The sequence below is a fragment of the Panicum hallii genome, chromosome 9, assembly GCF_002211085.1.
Source record: "Panicum hallii strain FIL2 chromosome 9, PHallii_v3.1, whole genome shotgun sequence".
Taxonomy (NCBI): domain Eukaryota; kingdom Viridiplantae; phylum Streptophyta; class Magnoliopsida; order Poales; family Poaceae; genus Panicum; species Panicum hallii.
Genome location: NC_038050.1, coordinates 59,663,577 through 59,681,519, shown reverse-complemented (window position 1 = coordinate 59,681,519; position 17,943 = coordinate 59,663,577). Strand labels below are relative to the sequence as shown.

Here is a 17,943-nt window from a genome sequence, read left to right as displayed (position 1 = left end):
TAGTGATCGCACTATTAAGAGGGGTTTAGGCTTAGTAACTTGAGCATGGACTTGGTCATTTGAAAATGGATGCACACAATGGTCACTCAGGTTTCTAGAAGCTCAAATAAGTGGTTCTCAACTTATATCTCAAGAATATTTGGATTTCATTCAAGACTCAAGTCAGAAAAGGCAAATTCAGAAAAATCCTTATCACCGGATTAACCGACGTCTAAAGTTTTCTATACGTCGGTTAAACGAGGTCACCAGGTCTGGACAAGTCAATACACCGGTTAAACCGACGTTATTTGAAATTGGACGTCGGTGCAGTTGTCCAGAGACTCGGTTTTCAGTTGATCATTGGACAAATAGACTCACCGGTTAAACCGACGCTATTTGAAATTTGACGTCGGTGCAGTTGTCCAGTGACTTGGTATTTCTGTTGATCAATGGATGATTACACTCACCGGTTAAACCGATGCAACGACGGTTAATCTGCCCAAGCTGTAACGGCTAGTTTTCAGAAGTGGCAGTTTACATTCACCGGTTAAACCGACGATGACTATTGGAGGGACGTCGGATTAACCGGCGCTACGCAGTTTTTCTGGCAGCTTTTTCTCCAACGGCTCTATTCGTGTGAGCTGCCCATATATACCCCTCCAATGGGTCATTCTACTACTCTTGACACCAGGCAACATCCAAACACAAATACTATAGTCAAGAGCCACCTTGAGCTTCAACATTTCATACACTTGTTCATTCAATCATTCAAGAAGCAAGATTAAGGACTTGAGTAGAGAGAAGCTTGTGTGCATCCATTCTTTGTGATTGGTTCTTGCTCAAGTGAAGGCCTTAGCTTGTTACTCTTGGTGATTGGCATCACCTAGGCGATCTTAGTGATCGAGGTGATTCTCGCGGAGCTTGCCAAGGATTGTGGAAGCCCGGAGAAGAGATTTGTACGTGGCTTGATCTCCACCACACCGGGATGGTGAACGGAGACTCTTAGTGAGCGCCCTCGTCTTGGTGACTTGGGAGGTGACAATACTCTTTGTGAGTGTCACAACGTGGATTAGGGGTGTGTGCCAACACATCGATACCACGGGAAAAATCCGGTTGTCCCTTGTCCATTTTACTTATTCAAGCATTATCTTTCATGCAACTTATTCATGTGCTTGATTTAGGGATCACTAGTTAGCTCTACCTTGCTAGGCTTTATCTCTTTTTATCTCATCTAGCTTGTGTAGGTTGTTTAGTTATCCGGTTGGTGAATTGGTGCCTTTCTAGTTTTGCATAAGGTTGCTTTATCTTGTTTTAGAAATTGAAAAAGGCCCAATTCACCCCCCCCCCTCTTGGTCCATCGATCCTTTCAACCCCTAAGGACCGAGTTGATGTGACATCTCACCTAGCTTCTTGTCGTGCGAACCACTTGACCGTTGTATGGGCAACGGCTTAGCATAAATCCCACTAGTTAGCCTGATAGCCATCAGGAGAGCTGAGAGCAACGGGTGATCAAGGAGATGGGATAAGCTCTGTGTGACTTATGCCCCGGTTAAACCTCGGTGATAGGTCGAATGACCCCTTGATGGATCCCGTGGTGGCTAGTCAGGTCTAGCTAAGGTGGGTAATGGCTTTGTTGGGATCTGCACCGGCACTAAGGTGTTCGTGCTGTGGTACCCCACCTGTGGGTAAAGTTGCACACCTCTGCAGAGTTGAAAATCTATTCGAATAGCCGTGCCCACGGTATTGGGCAAGTTATGGTGTGGTCACATAACTAGTGTTTCTCTCTGGGAATGATTGGGCTGGTGTGAGTTGTTTGGAAAGTGTCCGGCAGTAGTGCCGTGTGCTACGGCGGACGGGGAGTCCGGTAGCAGTTTAAAACTTGGATCCTGTGTGGATCAACATCGTGTGTTCTTGGTGCCAGAAAACTCGTTTTGGAAATTGTTTTTAAACGAACCCTTGCATACAATTGAGTTTTTCAAAAATGAACCATAACCTATCCTTGGATTGTCCAGTGCATATGATTACTGCTTTACCCCCTCCGTGGTGTGATTGGACTTGCTGAGTACGTTTGTACTCACCCCTCTCTTACTTTTACAGTGGAAGACCCAGACTACGTCCCCGAAGACAACGAGTAGGGTTTCGTCCTGCACCCAGCCTTGCCTGTGGTTGAGGTCACCGTTGAGTTCCGCATGGCGCAAGACTCTGATGATCCCTTGTTCGTAGCTAGTATAGTTGTGTGGGTTTTGGTTGTAATCCTCGCGATAGTGGCGCTTCACTGCCCATTACCGCGTAGAGTTGTACGGTGATGTACCATCTGATGTAATAAAAGTGTTATCAGCCTCCTGGGACTGATAAAGCAACACTTTTAAGTCTTCCCCGATGGGGGGGACGCTTCACACATAATAGCAACAAAGATTCTCCAATCATAGGTTACACGATGAAGTAGCAGAAACTAAATCTCAACTAGTACATATCCATACATTAATAGTATTTTTGTTTGGTCATTGTTACTATCTCCCTTCGCAATATGTATCCACCACACGTAACTAAAAGATACAAAGTCTTTCATGAATTGGATCATACTTGGCCTTATTAGGTAGGCATACCATGGGATGACTTATCTAATAGGTGAAAATTTGATATAATCCTATTAAATATCATGTTTCTCAATTAAGATGGCTAGATAAATATTTTGGGAGTTTTTGCATTAGTTAGTTTCACAACTTCATCCTATCCTTGATACAAGCTATGTGCAAAAGAAATATAGAACCTATATGCAAACTTCATTAAAATGATAAAAAACACAAATAAATCAAAACTAAATTGCGAAATTTTGTATATTGGAATAAGTGTAGATAACAAAGAACCGTTGACCCCTACAATAGCTCTGATGAAGTTGACATTTCTCCTTCCTGTGTCCTTTGGAAGTGCATTCTCGATTTCAATCATAGTACCAAACATAAAGCGGGCAAAGTCACTGTAGCATCCATTGAGTTTCTCAACTTCCTTCATGTCCCACCTACAAGAGTGTTCATTAAAGTATATGATAAGAAATCATATTTAAGATGTTCATTACTTGAAAATATTGCAATAATTTGTCTTAAAAAATGTAGCATTGATATTTTTAATATTACAACTCACATCGTGCAACACATATATAATACTTTTGAATAAGTAAATTAATTGAGCAACTTTTATTTGAGATGCGCGGCAACAGTTTGTTTTGTCTTAATACAGTAGCTTCTAACATCTGGTTATTCAAAAGAAAAGGAATAGCAAACCTCTGCATCACATCAGCGAACGGTTGCAGCTCTTCCCATATGCCATAGTTGTCAAAGGTGTCATCATATGGTGTAATTGTTGCTATAAACTTCGCCAGCAACTTTCTGGCCTCCGCATATTGTGGTTCATAGTATACTCCCAATGCCCAAAAATAGGCTTCTGTTGGCCTGTGCCTTGCATAGAATAATTTTTGTGGGGACTCCAAGCCATGGTACCACCTTTATGAAAGAAAAGAATATTATTGGAAAATCTTTTTCAGTGCAAAATTTTTAACTAGATATTTCTAACTTGACTGTGATGCACTTACTCGCATATTTCCTTGACTTCTTCACGATGAATTCGCTGGAGCAAATAAAAATCCAATTTTGCCAGTTCAAGTACCAGTTCATTACAGTCCTCTTTATCTTGTTCATATAGAGGGATATATTGTCTAGCCTCCAATCTCTTCATCCTTCGAAAAGATGGCGTTTGAAGAGCATGTCGTACTTTATCTGCTAGTGGCTTTTCAAGACGGTCAACCATTGATTTTAGAAGACTTGTAGTTTGCCTTTGAGCGTCTGTGAGAAGTTGTTCATTTGGAGTGCCTAGATGAGCTGCTTCATAGAGTGCTAGCAATGCTCGTACATCACTATGCAAGCTGATCTTCAAATTTTGTTGGTTGTCCATGAAGCTTTGGAATACATCTGAAAAATAATAGTTTTTTTTATTTGTCAACATCAGTTTCTTTACTTACAAGTCGAATACTAGCTAGTCGATTGTAACCGAATTCAAATCTATATATGATGACGTAGTAGTTCACACTTGGATATATATTCAGTATTGATCAACGTATTCTGGAAGGCTTGGATACTAATAAAATACTATACGTTGCATTTGAGTGTGTATCCTGCTGGCAAGTTAGACTACCACGTCATAGTCAAACTGGTCTTCCGCTGATGGTCAATATAGTTATATGGTCATTTATTCGAACCCACCTTCACTTCTCTATCTTTATCTCTACTATTACTAAAGCAAAAAATAATTTCTTGGTCCGTTAATCAGAATTCTAATCGGAATCCAGGTGACCGTATATTGAGTTAAGGGTCCGAATCCATTTACAATTAGCGCTTGATGAGTAAAATAGAAAAAGACTGAAGTCCTTGACTAACACGTACAATATTATTATAAAATACATATGATGTATAATATATATAATTTTATATGGTGAAATAATAGAGATGGCTTCCTGTAGCAAAGCACGGGTATATTTGCTTAAAATAGATTTTCACCTAAATTTTTGGTTGGTCCGCCTTGTGTTATTGATAGGTGGGTTTTAGTCCATCCCGTATGCGAGTCGGATCATCCCTCCATCCACAGCTCGATCACGTAGATCCCTACAAATTAACGCATGGGCAACTATACATATCCGATACTTATACCAACTTTGCTCGTAGCAACGTACGGACATATTGCCTATCTCTATCTCTACTATTATTAAAGGAAGCAATGATTGCTTGGTCCATCAATCCGGGTGAAGGGTCCGAATTCATTTAGAATTAGCGCTTGACGAGTAAAATAGAAAAGGATTGAAGTACTTGACCGACACGTACTATATTATTATAAAATACATATGATGTTGTTGTCGGTTAAAACCCACCGACGAGCAGCGACAGGCAACACGAGGAGCCGGGAGGCTCCCGGGACTGCTGGTGGATCCCGGTCCCTCGGTCAACGGCCCAGAAGTCCGGCGCACGCCCTGACTTGATGGTCATTCCGGCCCTTAATACGCTCACACAGGAGCCGATTCGCAAACCGTTACGATGATCTCCTTCAGCCCATGTTGCTCTCGGCCCATCCTTTGGCCCAGTCAAATTATGGCGATAACAGATGTATAATATATATATATATATATATAGTTTTATATGGTGAAATAGTAGAGATGATTTTCTGTAGCAAATCACGGGCATATTTTCTAGTTATTTGCTTATCTCTATCTCTACTATTATTAAAGCAAGCAATGATTGCTTGGTCCATCAATCCGGGTGAAGGGTCCGAATTCATTTAGAATTAGAGCTTGACGAGTAAAATAGAAAAAGACTGAATTACTTGACCGACACGTACTATATTATTATAAAATACATATGATGTATAAGATATATATATATATATAGTTTTATATGGTGAAATAGCAGAGATGATTTTTTGTAGCAAATCACGGGCATATTTTCTAGTTATTTTTAAAATACCTATTTCTAAAGCACGTAAGGTTTCCACCTAAATTTTTTGTTGGTCCGCCTTGTGTTATTGACAGGTGGACTTTAGTCCATCCCGTATGCGAGTCGGATCAGCCCTCCGTCTACGACTCGATCACATAGATCCCTACGTATTAACGTATGAGCAACTATGCATATCCGATATTTATACCAACGCACAGGCATATTTGCCTAGTTTTTAAAATTTGTGTACGTGAGAAAGAGATTCTAGACCTGATCATGGGCCAGGCCAAGCTGACCAAAAGTTCAGTCCGTTTTAGGCCTAAATTAGTGCATGTCTAGGCCCAGCTCTAAACTCCCACTGGGCAGAAATAACGGCCCATAATCTGGCGGAGTTTTTGGGCTTGAAACTCTTTGTTCAAGCTCACCTGTAGCTGGGCCTTCGTGTGTGTACCTTTTTATGGGCCATGTTCTCTCTCTCATGTTTAAGAGAGGGAAACCATAGTAGTCTTGAACTAGGATGTTCTATGCCACACTTGAACTAGGATGTTCTATGCTCAGAATTTTGCTAGTGCGATTAGAAAAAAAAAATTGTTGCTGATCTCGTCCATGTCTTAGGCTCAAGGGAGCCTGTAAATGAGAAGAAGCTGTATTGAAATATGACTATAGATGACTTTATGATGCAAGGAACCTACGGTCACCTATTCAGAGCAAGCAAGTTAAGGCGGAGGGCAAGGAGAGATTATATTTACCACATGACACGTAGTACCGCTCTTGCCTTAATAACCAGAACTGGAGGGCGATTTGGTAGAAGCTCTCATTGTCGAACTCTGTGGATTTGAGCTTTTGCAGTGATGCACTGATCTCATCTTGAAAGTGGTAAGAGATTCCGAGGCGCTGGACTGCATCGATCAGCTTCATTTCACCCATGGGATCGTGCGTGCCGGTCAAGGCCTTCTTTGCTTCGTTGATTAGCACGTCACGTCTTTCTTCCATCCACTCCAGCGACTTCTGTATGTACATGGTGATTAAAGTGGGACTGTGGGAGATAAGCATAAAAGGATTACGTCTTACTATTAGATAGCCAACTAATACGGCAGTAAAATGTGACGTCTGTACGGTCAAGTATGGCAAGGAAAGACGTTCTCTCTCAGTTGGAAAGAATAAAACATTATGAGCAATTTTATTATAATTGGAATAAAGAGAGCTGTTCATCACGGTAAAATTAATGGTTGAGATATAAGATGTACCGAGAGATATCTAGAAAAAAAGTTCAAAAACTGTGTAGCCGATACCGATATTAATTTATTTGTTTGATTCACATATCAGATTAAGGTCAGCAATGATCAACAAAAATAGCACCGGATGGTACCATCTAGTACCTTCCGACCACCGTAACAAGCCTCAAACATTATATTATATTCGTTGTCATCCGTGCGTTTGCCGCTATGCTGGCAGCTATTTGACCATGGAAACACAAGTATAATGTACCTCTTTCTTTTCAAATTATAAGCTGTTCATAGGTTGTCTTGTTTTTTCTAAAGTTATAACTTGTACTATGTATTAGATACATATATAGATATATCTAAATATATAGTAAAATATATTATATAAAATATTAAAATAATCTACAATTTGAAACGAAAGAAATAGTAGCTAGATGTTAGATGTAAGTACATAAGCCTTTGATACATCCTACCGTACCTCATTAGTATGTGGCAGTGTGGGGTTCTTAATGAAGTGATCACCCCAGACACTAGGACGATAGTCCACCGCGTGGCGTCGCTCGTCCAGGACCTTGTATCCCTGGGCGATCACTCTGCAGCCCATACTGCTGCTACCAACCTCTCTCGCAGCAGCCATCTTTCTGTCTCTCTACACACGTACTCGCGCTACAAGCTTGAGCCTTAGTAGCGACTAGCGATAGATGCGGTAGAGCTGTGCTCATGTGTGTTTCGTTCACTCGAAACTGGTTGCCTTTTTATAGGCAGGAGAGATGGAAAGAGACAAATGGTGCTGTACCCTATGTGCCATCCCTTAAAACAATTTCTTATTATTGCTGGTGTCAGGGCTTGTCTATGGCCATTTTCTTATTATCGGTCACCATGCACTGTCATCGAACTTATCCTCTTTATCTTCTCGGTTTGCGTGGTTTTTCAATAAATTTATAAATTTATTAAGCTCTTCATGGAAATAGATGTCCGTCCTTTGTGCTTTGTACATCCATATCCTATCCATCTCTAAACAGCAACAAATAATTTAAATATGAATTAAAACAATCTCTTTAATAATTTTGTAAAGAAATAGTATATATATACTTTTATATACGTATAGATATCAGAAAAACTCAATTTAATATGTACTAACTAAAAATATCAAAATCTAACCTATTCTTATCCCACTAAATCTTGAAAAAAACCTATTATGCATGTGTAAATATAGGAAAAGAAGTCAAATCTTCTTCTCTCTTCTCCATGGATCTAGAAAATTTTTTATTTAGGAATGAGGCTAAAATATAAAGATCGAATCTAAATGATGATATTATGTTGTTCTCCTACTTAAATAACCTAACTTCATCCAAAAAATTAAAGTAAATTAAGCTCCAAATGGTAAATCCGCACCATGAAGATTTAGATCTAGCTAGAAGCAAAAAAAGCTTCATTTGAGCTTTAAAACTATGCAAAAAGCTTAGACTAGCATCAACTTACCTCCTATAGCCTCCAACTCTAAATAAATCAAGTTCAAAACCATCCCTCATTATATTTTTATTTTTTTTATTTTTGGGCAGCACCACCTCTGACCAAACACTGTGCTGTCGGGAGGAGGAAGAAGAGGGTGGTGTTGTCACTTCTTAAGCCTAATAGATTAATCCGCAAATGTTCGAATAGCGATGTAGCTTTCATCCGGGAGTATTCCAGAGTATCAATTTCCAAGGGGAACGTGAATTGCACTAATCCTAATTAATTTGTTTGGGGTAAGGTTGACGACGAAGGAAGAGAGTAATGTATAAGGGGTGGAGAGAGTACTTGCCGGATAAACTAAATTTGACCGAGCAACTGAGAGAATTAGGAATTATCTACACTGTATACTTCAGGCGCTCGGACGGGACAAACTCCAGAAAGGGATGAGAAGGGAAGTTTGTGCGGTCTACTCCTAAGTCCTACAGCACCAACCGCTCTCACGTGGTGGAATACGTAGGCTGAACAGTGCTGTCACCACCTGCCTCCTACCACAACTAATCGTGAGGTTGGGTGCAAACCAAGATAATCTAAAGTCTAGACACCATGCCTACACTAGTCGATTACTACTTCACTCCACGTTAGAGCAAAGCACCCGAAGCCAGTAAGATAAACTTGCTAAACAATGAATGAGGAACCCGTAGACAACGAAAGTAATTACTAATGCTCAATTAATTAAAAAGACCAGAGTTACCAGACAAGATCCGAATGTTACTCGAAATTGAGCTACATCCGCCGAGGTACAAGTTGGAATAGGTGCCGACACTCTGGCGTCTCCCCAGCACTCTCACCTTGCCTCTCTCCCTATTTTCTAAGTGTATGCTTGCAGGGCTTCGCCTTGAACCTTCTCTTCACTTGTGTATATCACTGGTACAAATGCATAGTGTTTAGAAAGCTTGGGGGTACTTGTAGGAGAAAGCTGAAGGCGGTTGGCTGTGGGCATGGTTCGGTCGAATCCTTGGATCCACCAACTTGAATGCTTCACGGTTGGGATTGCATCCTGAGTCGGTAGAAATCTGTCCAAAGTGGTTGCTGGTTTGTGGGGGTCAAGTTGGGTTCGGCCGAACTTGATCTAGCCCTCCAAAGTCGTCCGATGCGCTCCTTTGCAATCGGGTGGCTTGTGATGCTCACACTTAGAACACATCCTATGCACACTCAGGTAGGTGTGCAGGTGAACTCGGTCGTTTTATTCATTTGGTAGGCCCATGGATCCAAGACTTGTTCCTGGGAGCTCTCGGATCAAACCGGTGTAAACCAATGCATAGGATGTGTTCTAAGTGTGTTTCCTTGCATGCAGCTAAAGATGGGCTGAAACGGGCTCGGTCCATGTTCGGCCGAACTAAGGGAGTTCGGCCGAACTAGCACTTTGGCTAATTTGGCCCATATTTATCTGGCCCACGGTTCTGCATTTATGTAAACACCAAAGCTTGTGGAACATGTGAGATTAAGCCTATAGCCATAATGGCACCGGTGAAATACTCATTTCATTCACTTGTTGGTGGTAGAAAATTCTAAGTTAATGGTCGTCAATAGGTGGCTGCTACATTTTATAGGGCATTTTTAAAGGTGGGTGATGCCATCAGCCGCTTATAAAAATATATTTCTAGAGGCGGCTCGGAAGCTACAGTAACCCCTCTCCTTTTGTAGGAACGGGTTACTTTTTGAGCCGCCACTAGAAAAAAATAGAAGCGCTCCTAAAAATCATTTTTCAAGTAGTGTAGACATAGCGCATATCTAAGTGCATAGTTTGCTATAGATCTAGAAAAGATAAAATATTGTATAATTTAGAACATAAGGGGTAATTGTTACCATAGTTGGCTCCTAGTAGCTAGTACTTTAGTAGATTTATTAGCACACCTATTTGATCCCCACCTACTAATTTTAACTGCATGTGTAGATGCACTCTTATTCCCACTTCTTCCTAATCAATTCTAGCATTATATAATGTGTCATTTCTCTTTCCAACAATTTTTAGAAATGTTGCAATAATATTTTCACATACATTTTTCTCGGTGGGCTTGACGTTAAGATTATGTGGCAGTTTTAAACTTGCCCAATATGACTAAAAAAAAAAGGAAACACTTGGGAGTCCAACAGTGCTTGCTTTCCTGCTTCCTTTTCTTACCTCCAGGACGCTTTTCTGCTCTAACGTCTTTGGCCTTCTCTAGTTGCTGCAACAAATCTTTTGTAGTAAAATTCTATAGCTTCTCACGTGTTTCACACGTACCATCAAAATGTTTCCGGCATCTTCTCCATGCATGCATGGTTTGATGGAAGGAAATGATGGTGTCCAATATAACATGTTTTGTTATTAAATTTCTTTGACCAAGGATATTTTTCACAACAAACACAAGCATAATAACTTTTCATATCTCTCGTCTTGCCATGTGCTTAATAATGCTAGACGATCACTGATGCTCTATATAGCTGCAACATGCAAATCAAATTTTCTACAACTGAAAGTATCATATATACGGACACCCTTCTAAAAGTTAAGGAACTCTTCAACGAGAGGCACCAAGAACACATCAAAATCCTTTGATGGGGAACTAAAAGTGCACCAAGGGCCTCTTGTGGGTTTTGGTGGTTGAATGACAAAACGCTTGAAGGCCTAATGAATTTGATAAATTTTGGATAAGTTTCACTGGAAATGAGTATATCAAACTGATATCATACCTCAAGTTGGAGATGAGCCAAGAAAATTGAAAAGGCAAAAGAGACAAGGTTGCTATTATCCAACTTCATTTAGATGTGCCTTGCTAAATACTAGTTGACAACCATTTATCCAACTTCTAGCCACATGTCAAACGTTCATGGTTAAGCTTTCAAATAAAGCTGGCCAGTATTGTATTTGATTAAAAAATCTTGAAAATTAAAGTAATACGAATTTAATGGCTCATTATTAACCCAATGGTGCGCGCGGGGAGCCGCAAGATTTGTGGCGCCGCGTCCACTGCCTTAGGGACTCGCAGAAAAGTGCAACATCACCTCTAGTCTGCGCCGGAGTTCATGCAGAAGGCAAGCAGAAGATATTGGCTGCAGACAAATTGCTCAAGGCATTGGCCGTGTAAGGGCAAGTACAACAGACAGCTGCTGTATTTTTGTCACAAATAGACAGCTGAACAGACAGCTTGTACAATGTGTTGTCTATTTGGCTGTCTGCAGAGTAATTAATTCATCCTTTAACACACAAACTCATGATGATCTGGTACATATTTGATCTTTGTAGCCATTTTGTTACATACACGAGACAACACACAATACTTTCAAATAATTCGAGCTCTGCTGTTAGAGGCCAAATTTGAGGATGTGCTTGAAAGGAAAAATGTAGCCAAATGTCAGGTCTACAACTTTTATGTTGAGCGTTTTTTATGTTTACATGTGAAATTTGGAGATCCAAGGGCTGCAAGTTTCGGGTTCAGAGAGAGTGCAACTCAAATTCAGAAAATGCACACTAAGTCCGACGTATTCAGAGCCCTTTTTGAGCAAGATATAGGTTGAATTAAGCCATATGTCTGTAACAAAAAATTGAAGAGGAATATGAATTCTACAAATCTCCTATTGGCCGATTTCAAAGTTCATACACAAATTTTGGAGATCTTTGGGCCTGAAGTCACGGGTTCAGAAAAGAAAGGAGCAGAACACAACAGAAAACAGGGCAGCTCGAGCTTATCCATGGCCGGCATCGTCAGTCGGTTCCCGTGTAAATTCAAAGAACTCTCACGCATCCTACATGCAGGAGGACAACACACCAAGCACTAGCATGAAGTGGCCAATCCTGGGGCAGTGCTAATTCAAATAAAAACCACCGTGAGACAGTCATTCTCCCCCTTTGCACGAGCTGTCTTCTCCGGTGAAATTCGCCGTGGTTGCTTGCCCTCCTTTAAATTCCTTGAACACACAGCCTCACCACACCATTAGCGACCCGTTTGAGTTGTTCCCGAGTTGAATCTACCATGGGAGCACCAAATTCCGATCATCTTCTTTCTCAGTCCGCCGCCGTTCAAAAAAAGGCAGTTCCGCCACAAGCAGGCAGGCCGCCGGAATTGACCTCCTAGAGAGGAAATCCCCCCAGCGCGCGGTGGATCCGAGCTTCCGGCGTCTCCCCGCAGCAGCTCCTACAACGGGCTCCGAGTCGTCGCTCCGGCCTCGGAGCACGCGCTCCGCCCGTAGACGAACGAGACGATAAGGGCGCGTTTACTGCAGTCGCAAAGGGGGATTTCTGCAAAATTTCATTGCATGTCTACGGGTCTCGACGACCCGTTGTACTTGCCCTAACAAGGAGTGCGCTTTCTGTGACCAGGAGTCTGAAACAGCGCTGCACCTCATTCTCAGCTGCTGTTTTGCCAGGGAGGTTTGGACCAAGGTTAAGGACTGGACTGGTTTACCAATCATCATCCCTTCGTCTGATGAGTTGTCGGTTGAAGCTTGGTGGACTAGAAATCTGAAGGATCTGAATGGCGAGAGGAGGCCGAGGATGGCAGGTTTCCTAATGTACGCAGCCTGGCACCTGTGGACTGAGAGAAATAGAAGAGTTTTCGACCGCAAGAACTTGCTGCCTTCACAGGTGTTAAGCCATTTAAAGGAAGATATTGCTCTTCGTCGGGTGGCTCGTGGAAGCCCGGGGTTTGAGTCGGAGTTAGTCTAGTTTCCATGTTAGTTTCCTTTTCGCTGCATGTGTTACGTTTTTATGTAATATCAAAACTATTGTAAGACTTGCTTGCTTTCTTCTTAAATGATTCGGCAGCGCTCCTGCCTTCTTTCAAAAAAAAAAGTGCGCTGTCGCGTCTATTTTCTATTACCTTTTGCATAGAGCACCAACGACCGAATGGGTTTTTCTAGGAGCGTGGCCTTTTCGGACGCCAAGTCCTAATACAATACATAGTTCCACAACTCATCTCATACTTAAATGTGGGGCATGATCAATTTTTGGTGTTTTTTTATTATAAAATTGTGGTGCAACACAGCTAGTAACATTTTTGGTTTGGCCTCGATGACAAGTTTTATGATGTTTTACAAATTCATCACTAAATTTGTTGCCTCTAGAATTCCACAGGGTAGAGTGTACTTCTCTTCTGGGTAAAAGCAATACAGATGAAACACAATACCAGAGAAGGGGCTAGAAGAGACTACAAATAAGTTTATGAGAAGCTACACTACTAAAAAAAAAGAACTGATTAGTACCGGGCTATAAGACCCTTTAGTACCGATTATACAATCGGTACCGAGCAACTGAAACTAAAAGTCTCGATCATCGGTACCGGTATCAGTACCGGTTGCATGAACCGGTACTAAAAGTTCATTTAGCACCAACCGATACCAAGCTAAGTATCAAAAAAGTATTTCAAATTCAGGAGAAGGTCCGCAGACGCGCGACATCCAAAGTTACACAAGTCACGCAATTTTTCACGGGAAATACGTGCTCGTGCGGTGCTTAGGATCCAAACTCGGGACATCTTGCCTCGCGCGTACCGAGCTTACCATCTCACCTCCACAGCAGTGTGATTATCTGTAAAGGACCCTTTAGTACTTGGTGGTAACACGAACCGGTACTAAAGGCTAGATTTTAAATATCAGTTAGTACTTGGTGGTAAAATCAACCGGTACTAAAGGCTAGATTTTAAGTGTCGGCCAGTAACATCATGTGGTACTAATGTAGATGGAGACATTAGTACCTGGTAGTAACACCAACCGGTACTTAATGTATTTGTATCTTTAGTGTTACCAACCGGTACTAATGTAAGCCTCCAGACTCTTCGGTCCACCTGAATATACCGGTAGGCATTGCATTTGGTACTGATGCTAATGCTAGTATTAGTAGTGGATCCAGTGCCTACCGGCTTATTTGGGGTGGATCGAAGTAGTGTTATTATTTTCCATTTTTTTCATAACGGAGCTGAAGGATAATCTTTATGTACTTGCTAAATCCTAAGAAAATGCTAATAATCTGGTGTCATCAGTCCTATCAAAATGGCTCAGCAGAAAGCGTAGGGGCATTGGCTTTATTCGCCTACCCTATGTGCGGTGTGCCTTCCCATAAAAAGAAATATTCTTATGTTGCTGTTGGGCGTCAGGTATTATCTGATCTGCTACCATTTCCTTTGGCAAACATGTGATGCACATCGAGTTTGTCAGTTATTGTCCGATCCTACCTCCTACCGCGGCACGCTAACACACGTGGACGCACTAGGTAACGAAGCCTTCTACATCCTATCATAAAATTGCTAGGAGGGATGGATCGTAAAAGCTGTGAACGATTTATTAGAGCATATATACGGCCTGTTTGTTTCCGCTTATTGGATTCTCGATTCTCGATTCTGAGAGTCATCCGACTTTTGGATTTTATAGAATCGAGCCTTCAAAATCGGAAACAAACAGAAACAAACAGGGCCATAGACGCTGTTTCATCTGAATTTTCGATTTTTGATACTAAGATTCATCTGATTTTTTATTTTTTTAATGAACTTTCAAAATCAACCAAAAGCTGAACAAAATAGAACCATAGACTATTCTGTGATGAAATGTTGCCAGATCGAATACATGGAGATCGAGTAAATAATGAAGCCGACACGCGGCAGGTGCAAGTTCCGACGAGCGGCAAAAGTCCGATCCCATCCCGAGTGATGATCAAAACCCGACCTCATGCGAAGAACGTGTGATCTGTGAGTACGGGTAGGTGGCCGGGTCTTGAATTTTCTTTAGCCAACCTTGGCAAGGTGGTAAACAACCGCTGTCTCATGTTGAGAGGGTTAAAAGAAAAGATGCATTTTAGCAGACTCTCTATCTTGGAGACGCCTTCAAATTCCCTCCTCCAAGATCTCTGTTATAATTTACAATTGAAGGCTACTAGAGTTGAAAGAAATTTGAAAGTCTAGCCCCATTTAACATTTAGAGAATCTGATTTAAAAGTTATTGCTGGAGTTACTCTTTGCGTACAATCAGATAACTTATTCGAATGGTAGGTGCCCATATGGATGAGAGTTTGTCCATAGCGCCCTCAATATTATTGAATAATGTTGAACGATCTGCTAATATTATCATTACTAGAGTTAAATTAACCAGTAATTAACTATATTAGCAAGATTTTTTCTGATTTTCTCATTCATTCTTTCCTCCATGTAAACAAAAATCTTAATATGAACATCTTATATCTGGTTAAATTTACAATACATACTAAAGCGTCTTCTACAAAAAGAGATTTATACCTCAAGGCTTGATACGGTGCTTGAAGGGAACCACCGGTTCCTCCCTCCACAAATTACATGGAACATTGATTTTAACAGGGGTGTTGTATTTTAATCAGGGGTAGTTTAGTCATTATACCCAGCTTAAATACAACTTTTGCTGAGGGTTTGATTGAGGTAGCCGACCGGATTACAGGCATCTACTAATTTTACCTAGCTAACGGCTAAGAGGGCAATGGTGGAGCCAGGGGGGCCAGCAGGGCCATGCGCCCCCCACCCCCCCAACGTGGCCCAAAAAATTAACCCCTTTTGTTAATATACAAAATACTGAACCAAACTAACTTTGTTAATGGGCTATTGGGCTGCTCAATTGACTTGCCGATTGGGCCAATTCCATCGATCAGACGTTTCAGCTTCCGATCTGAGGACTCGTAGCAGCACGTTTCGTCGTCCCCATCGCCGCGCCTCCTCGCCTCCTCGGGGTCCTCGCCGGTCGCCTGATCCTAGGGATTCATTCATCTCATTGAAAATCGATGATGTGTGCTCTCTAGCTTCAAAGTTCTACCCTGCTGACTTCTCATAGCATGAAATTAGTACCTTGAGGCTTCAGTTATAGCATTATGAACTTGACGTGCCTACAAATTCTACGTTCCAGAATTTGACAACCATTGCCGATCTTTGTCTTCGTCTAGCGGAAACTAGGAAATCTGGTGACTATTATTAGATTGATAGGTTATATAACATTTACACTCTTCATTTAGTTGATTACTTTGTTTTGATCATTATAGCAAATACTAACTATATATGTTTCCTTGCAGGTTGATTCGGCTTGCAACGGCAGAGCGTGCCTTTTCTATAATGAAAATTTTTAAGACAAGGCTTCGCAACAAGATTACGTCTACCACAAAACTCTTGTATTTTTGAATTATATATATGAACGCATTTGGAACCTTTGGTCCCCCGTATCAAATTCCTGGCTCCGCCCCTGAAAGAGGGATATAGTAAAATATCTACCTTTACCGAGAGTGGTAATAAATCAACCACTAGAAATTGCCGACCAACAATCACCGACACTGGCCATCCTGGATGTGCAGGATCTCCCTCATCTTGATGGTCCTCGCACGAGCAGCGTTGCACGACCTCCAGGCGACACAAGAGATATGCACAACCACCACGAGAGGAGGTAGGGACCGGTGCCATGGAGGCGCGACGCAGGTAGCGCGCTGCTCCAGCTCTCCTCCGGCACACGGCCCTTCAGTTGCGACTGCAAGTGGCAAGAGGGGGTGGGGCAGTGCCGGCTAGAAGGAATCCAGGCACCGCCAGCAACAACGGGGATGTGCTAGCCGAAACCGCTCGGTGAGGACTACAGGTCAGGATCCACGCCGGTGGTGGTAGAGGCCCCATCGAATCCCTCACTTTGGCAAGATTGTCAACGGGGATGTGCATGGTGTCGTTTTGGATGGCCACTTGTATTTGAGCCGCTAGCTCTTCTCTATTTAACACAGTTATGCACAACTCTCCCATACGTTTGATTTGAAATGAAAATTATTGATGATATTAAGGACATATTATAATTGCTGTAGCCATAAGATAAATTGATATTTCAAAACCGTTCACAAATAGACAACAACTTGCACAGACAAAAACAATAGCCATAACATTAATCATGGGCAATAAGGCACTACTAATTTGGAGCTGGAGCTCTTAACCAACAACAAATTTGGTCTTTGTAGTACAAACACATTTATTGTTGGAATACGTGAAAATATTCTTAGGACAGTACCCTAGAAGGGAATTGGTTGATCAAGTAGAACAGATATCCACTGTTTCAGTATTTTTTTTAATCCGTGTATCCGTCTATGTTCTTGTACATTGACTCCATCATTCTTGCAAGGTTAATTACACGAATAAGCAACTGGTATGGTATTGAAATCCAAGTGACGTACTCATGATTCATACTCTTCCATGCATTCTCCACTGAGCCCCACAACACCCTTCTTGCTTCTTGCTTTGCTGTCTTATACTCTTTCATGTAGCAAGTTACAGCTGTAGCAACATTGTTTCTCTCTGTTTCAAACTACAAGAAGCTTGTGGTTAAAATATTCATTAATAAAATGAAAGACTGATTTTATGCGTATTTCTATCATATATACACCGCGGAGGAAAAAAATCCCTCGGTTTTAGAAAAAAAAAATCTCTATACACTGCAGCCCTTTCCTTCATTTTAGGGGGATGAGCTAGGCTAAGGCTCAAATGGAGGCCTGCGGAGGAAGAGGAGAGCAAAAAAAGAGTGTCCATGGGGTGCTGGGTTAGGCTGCTATGGTGGAAAAGGCCGAAGCGGCTTGGGCCATAAAAAGAGACGGAGGGAGTTCTAGCCCAAATATGGAGAAAAGGAAAAGAAAAGGAGTCCAGTTGGGCTAGGCTGAAATAGAACTAGTTGATGGAAGGGTTTTCGCCCATGATAGGGTTTCCATATTAGATGATTTGAGAATTTTGACTGGGGCTTGTGACTTGATTTGGAAGGACTAGAGATTTAAGATTTGATATTATGATTTTAAATTGTTTTAG

At 41.5% G+C, this 17,943-nt stretch overlaps 1 protein-coding gene across 3 annotated transcripts; it reads right to left on the bottom strand.

Moving 5' to 3' along the window:
- Positions 1 to 2,226: 2,226 nt before the first annotated feature.
- Positions 2,227 to 7,405, bottom strand: LOC112876411 ((+)-delta-cadinene synthase isozyme C2-like). 3 transcript variants are annotated; one of them, XM_025940516.1, is made up of 6 exons: positions 7,158 to 7,405; positions 6,206 to 6,464; positions 3,569 to 3,944; positions 3,261 to 3,479; positions 2,860 to 2,998; positions 2,227 to 2,293 (listed from the first exon to the last, which is right to left on the bottom strand). In XM_025940516.1, the coding sequence occupies exons 1-6, from the start codon at positions 7,314 to 7,316 to the stop codon at positions 2,252 to 2,254; spliced, it is 1,194 nt and encodes a 397-aa protein (XP_025796301.1). In that variant the 5' UTR covers positions 7,317 to 7,405; the 3' UTR covers positions 2,227 to 2,251. The 3 variants fall into 3 exon arrangements, with proteins under 3 accessions (XP_025796301.1, XP_025796298.1, XP_025796299.1); XM_025940513.1 differs by lacking the exon at positions 2,227 to 2,293 and having other exon boundaries at positions 2,380 to 2,998; XM_025940514.1 differs by lacking the exon at positions 2,227 to 2,293 and having other exon boundaries at positions 2,380 to 2,998; positions 6,206 to 6,461; positions 7,158 to 7,394.
- Between the last annotated feature and the right edge of the window lie 10,538 nt (positions 7,406 to 17,943).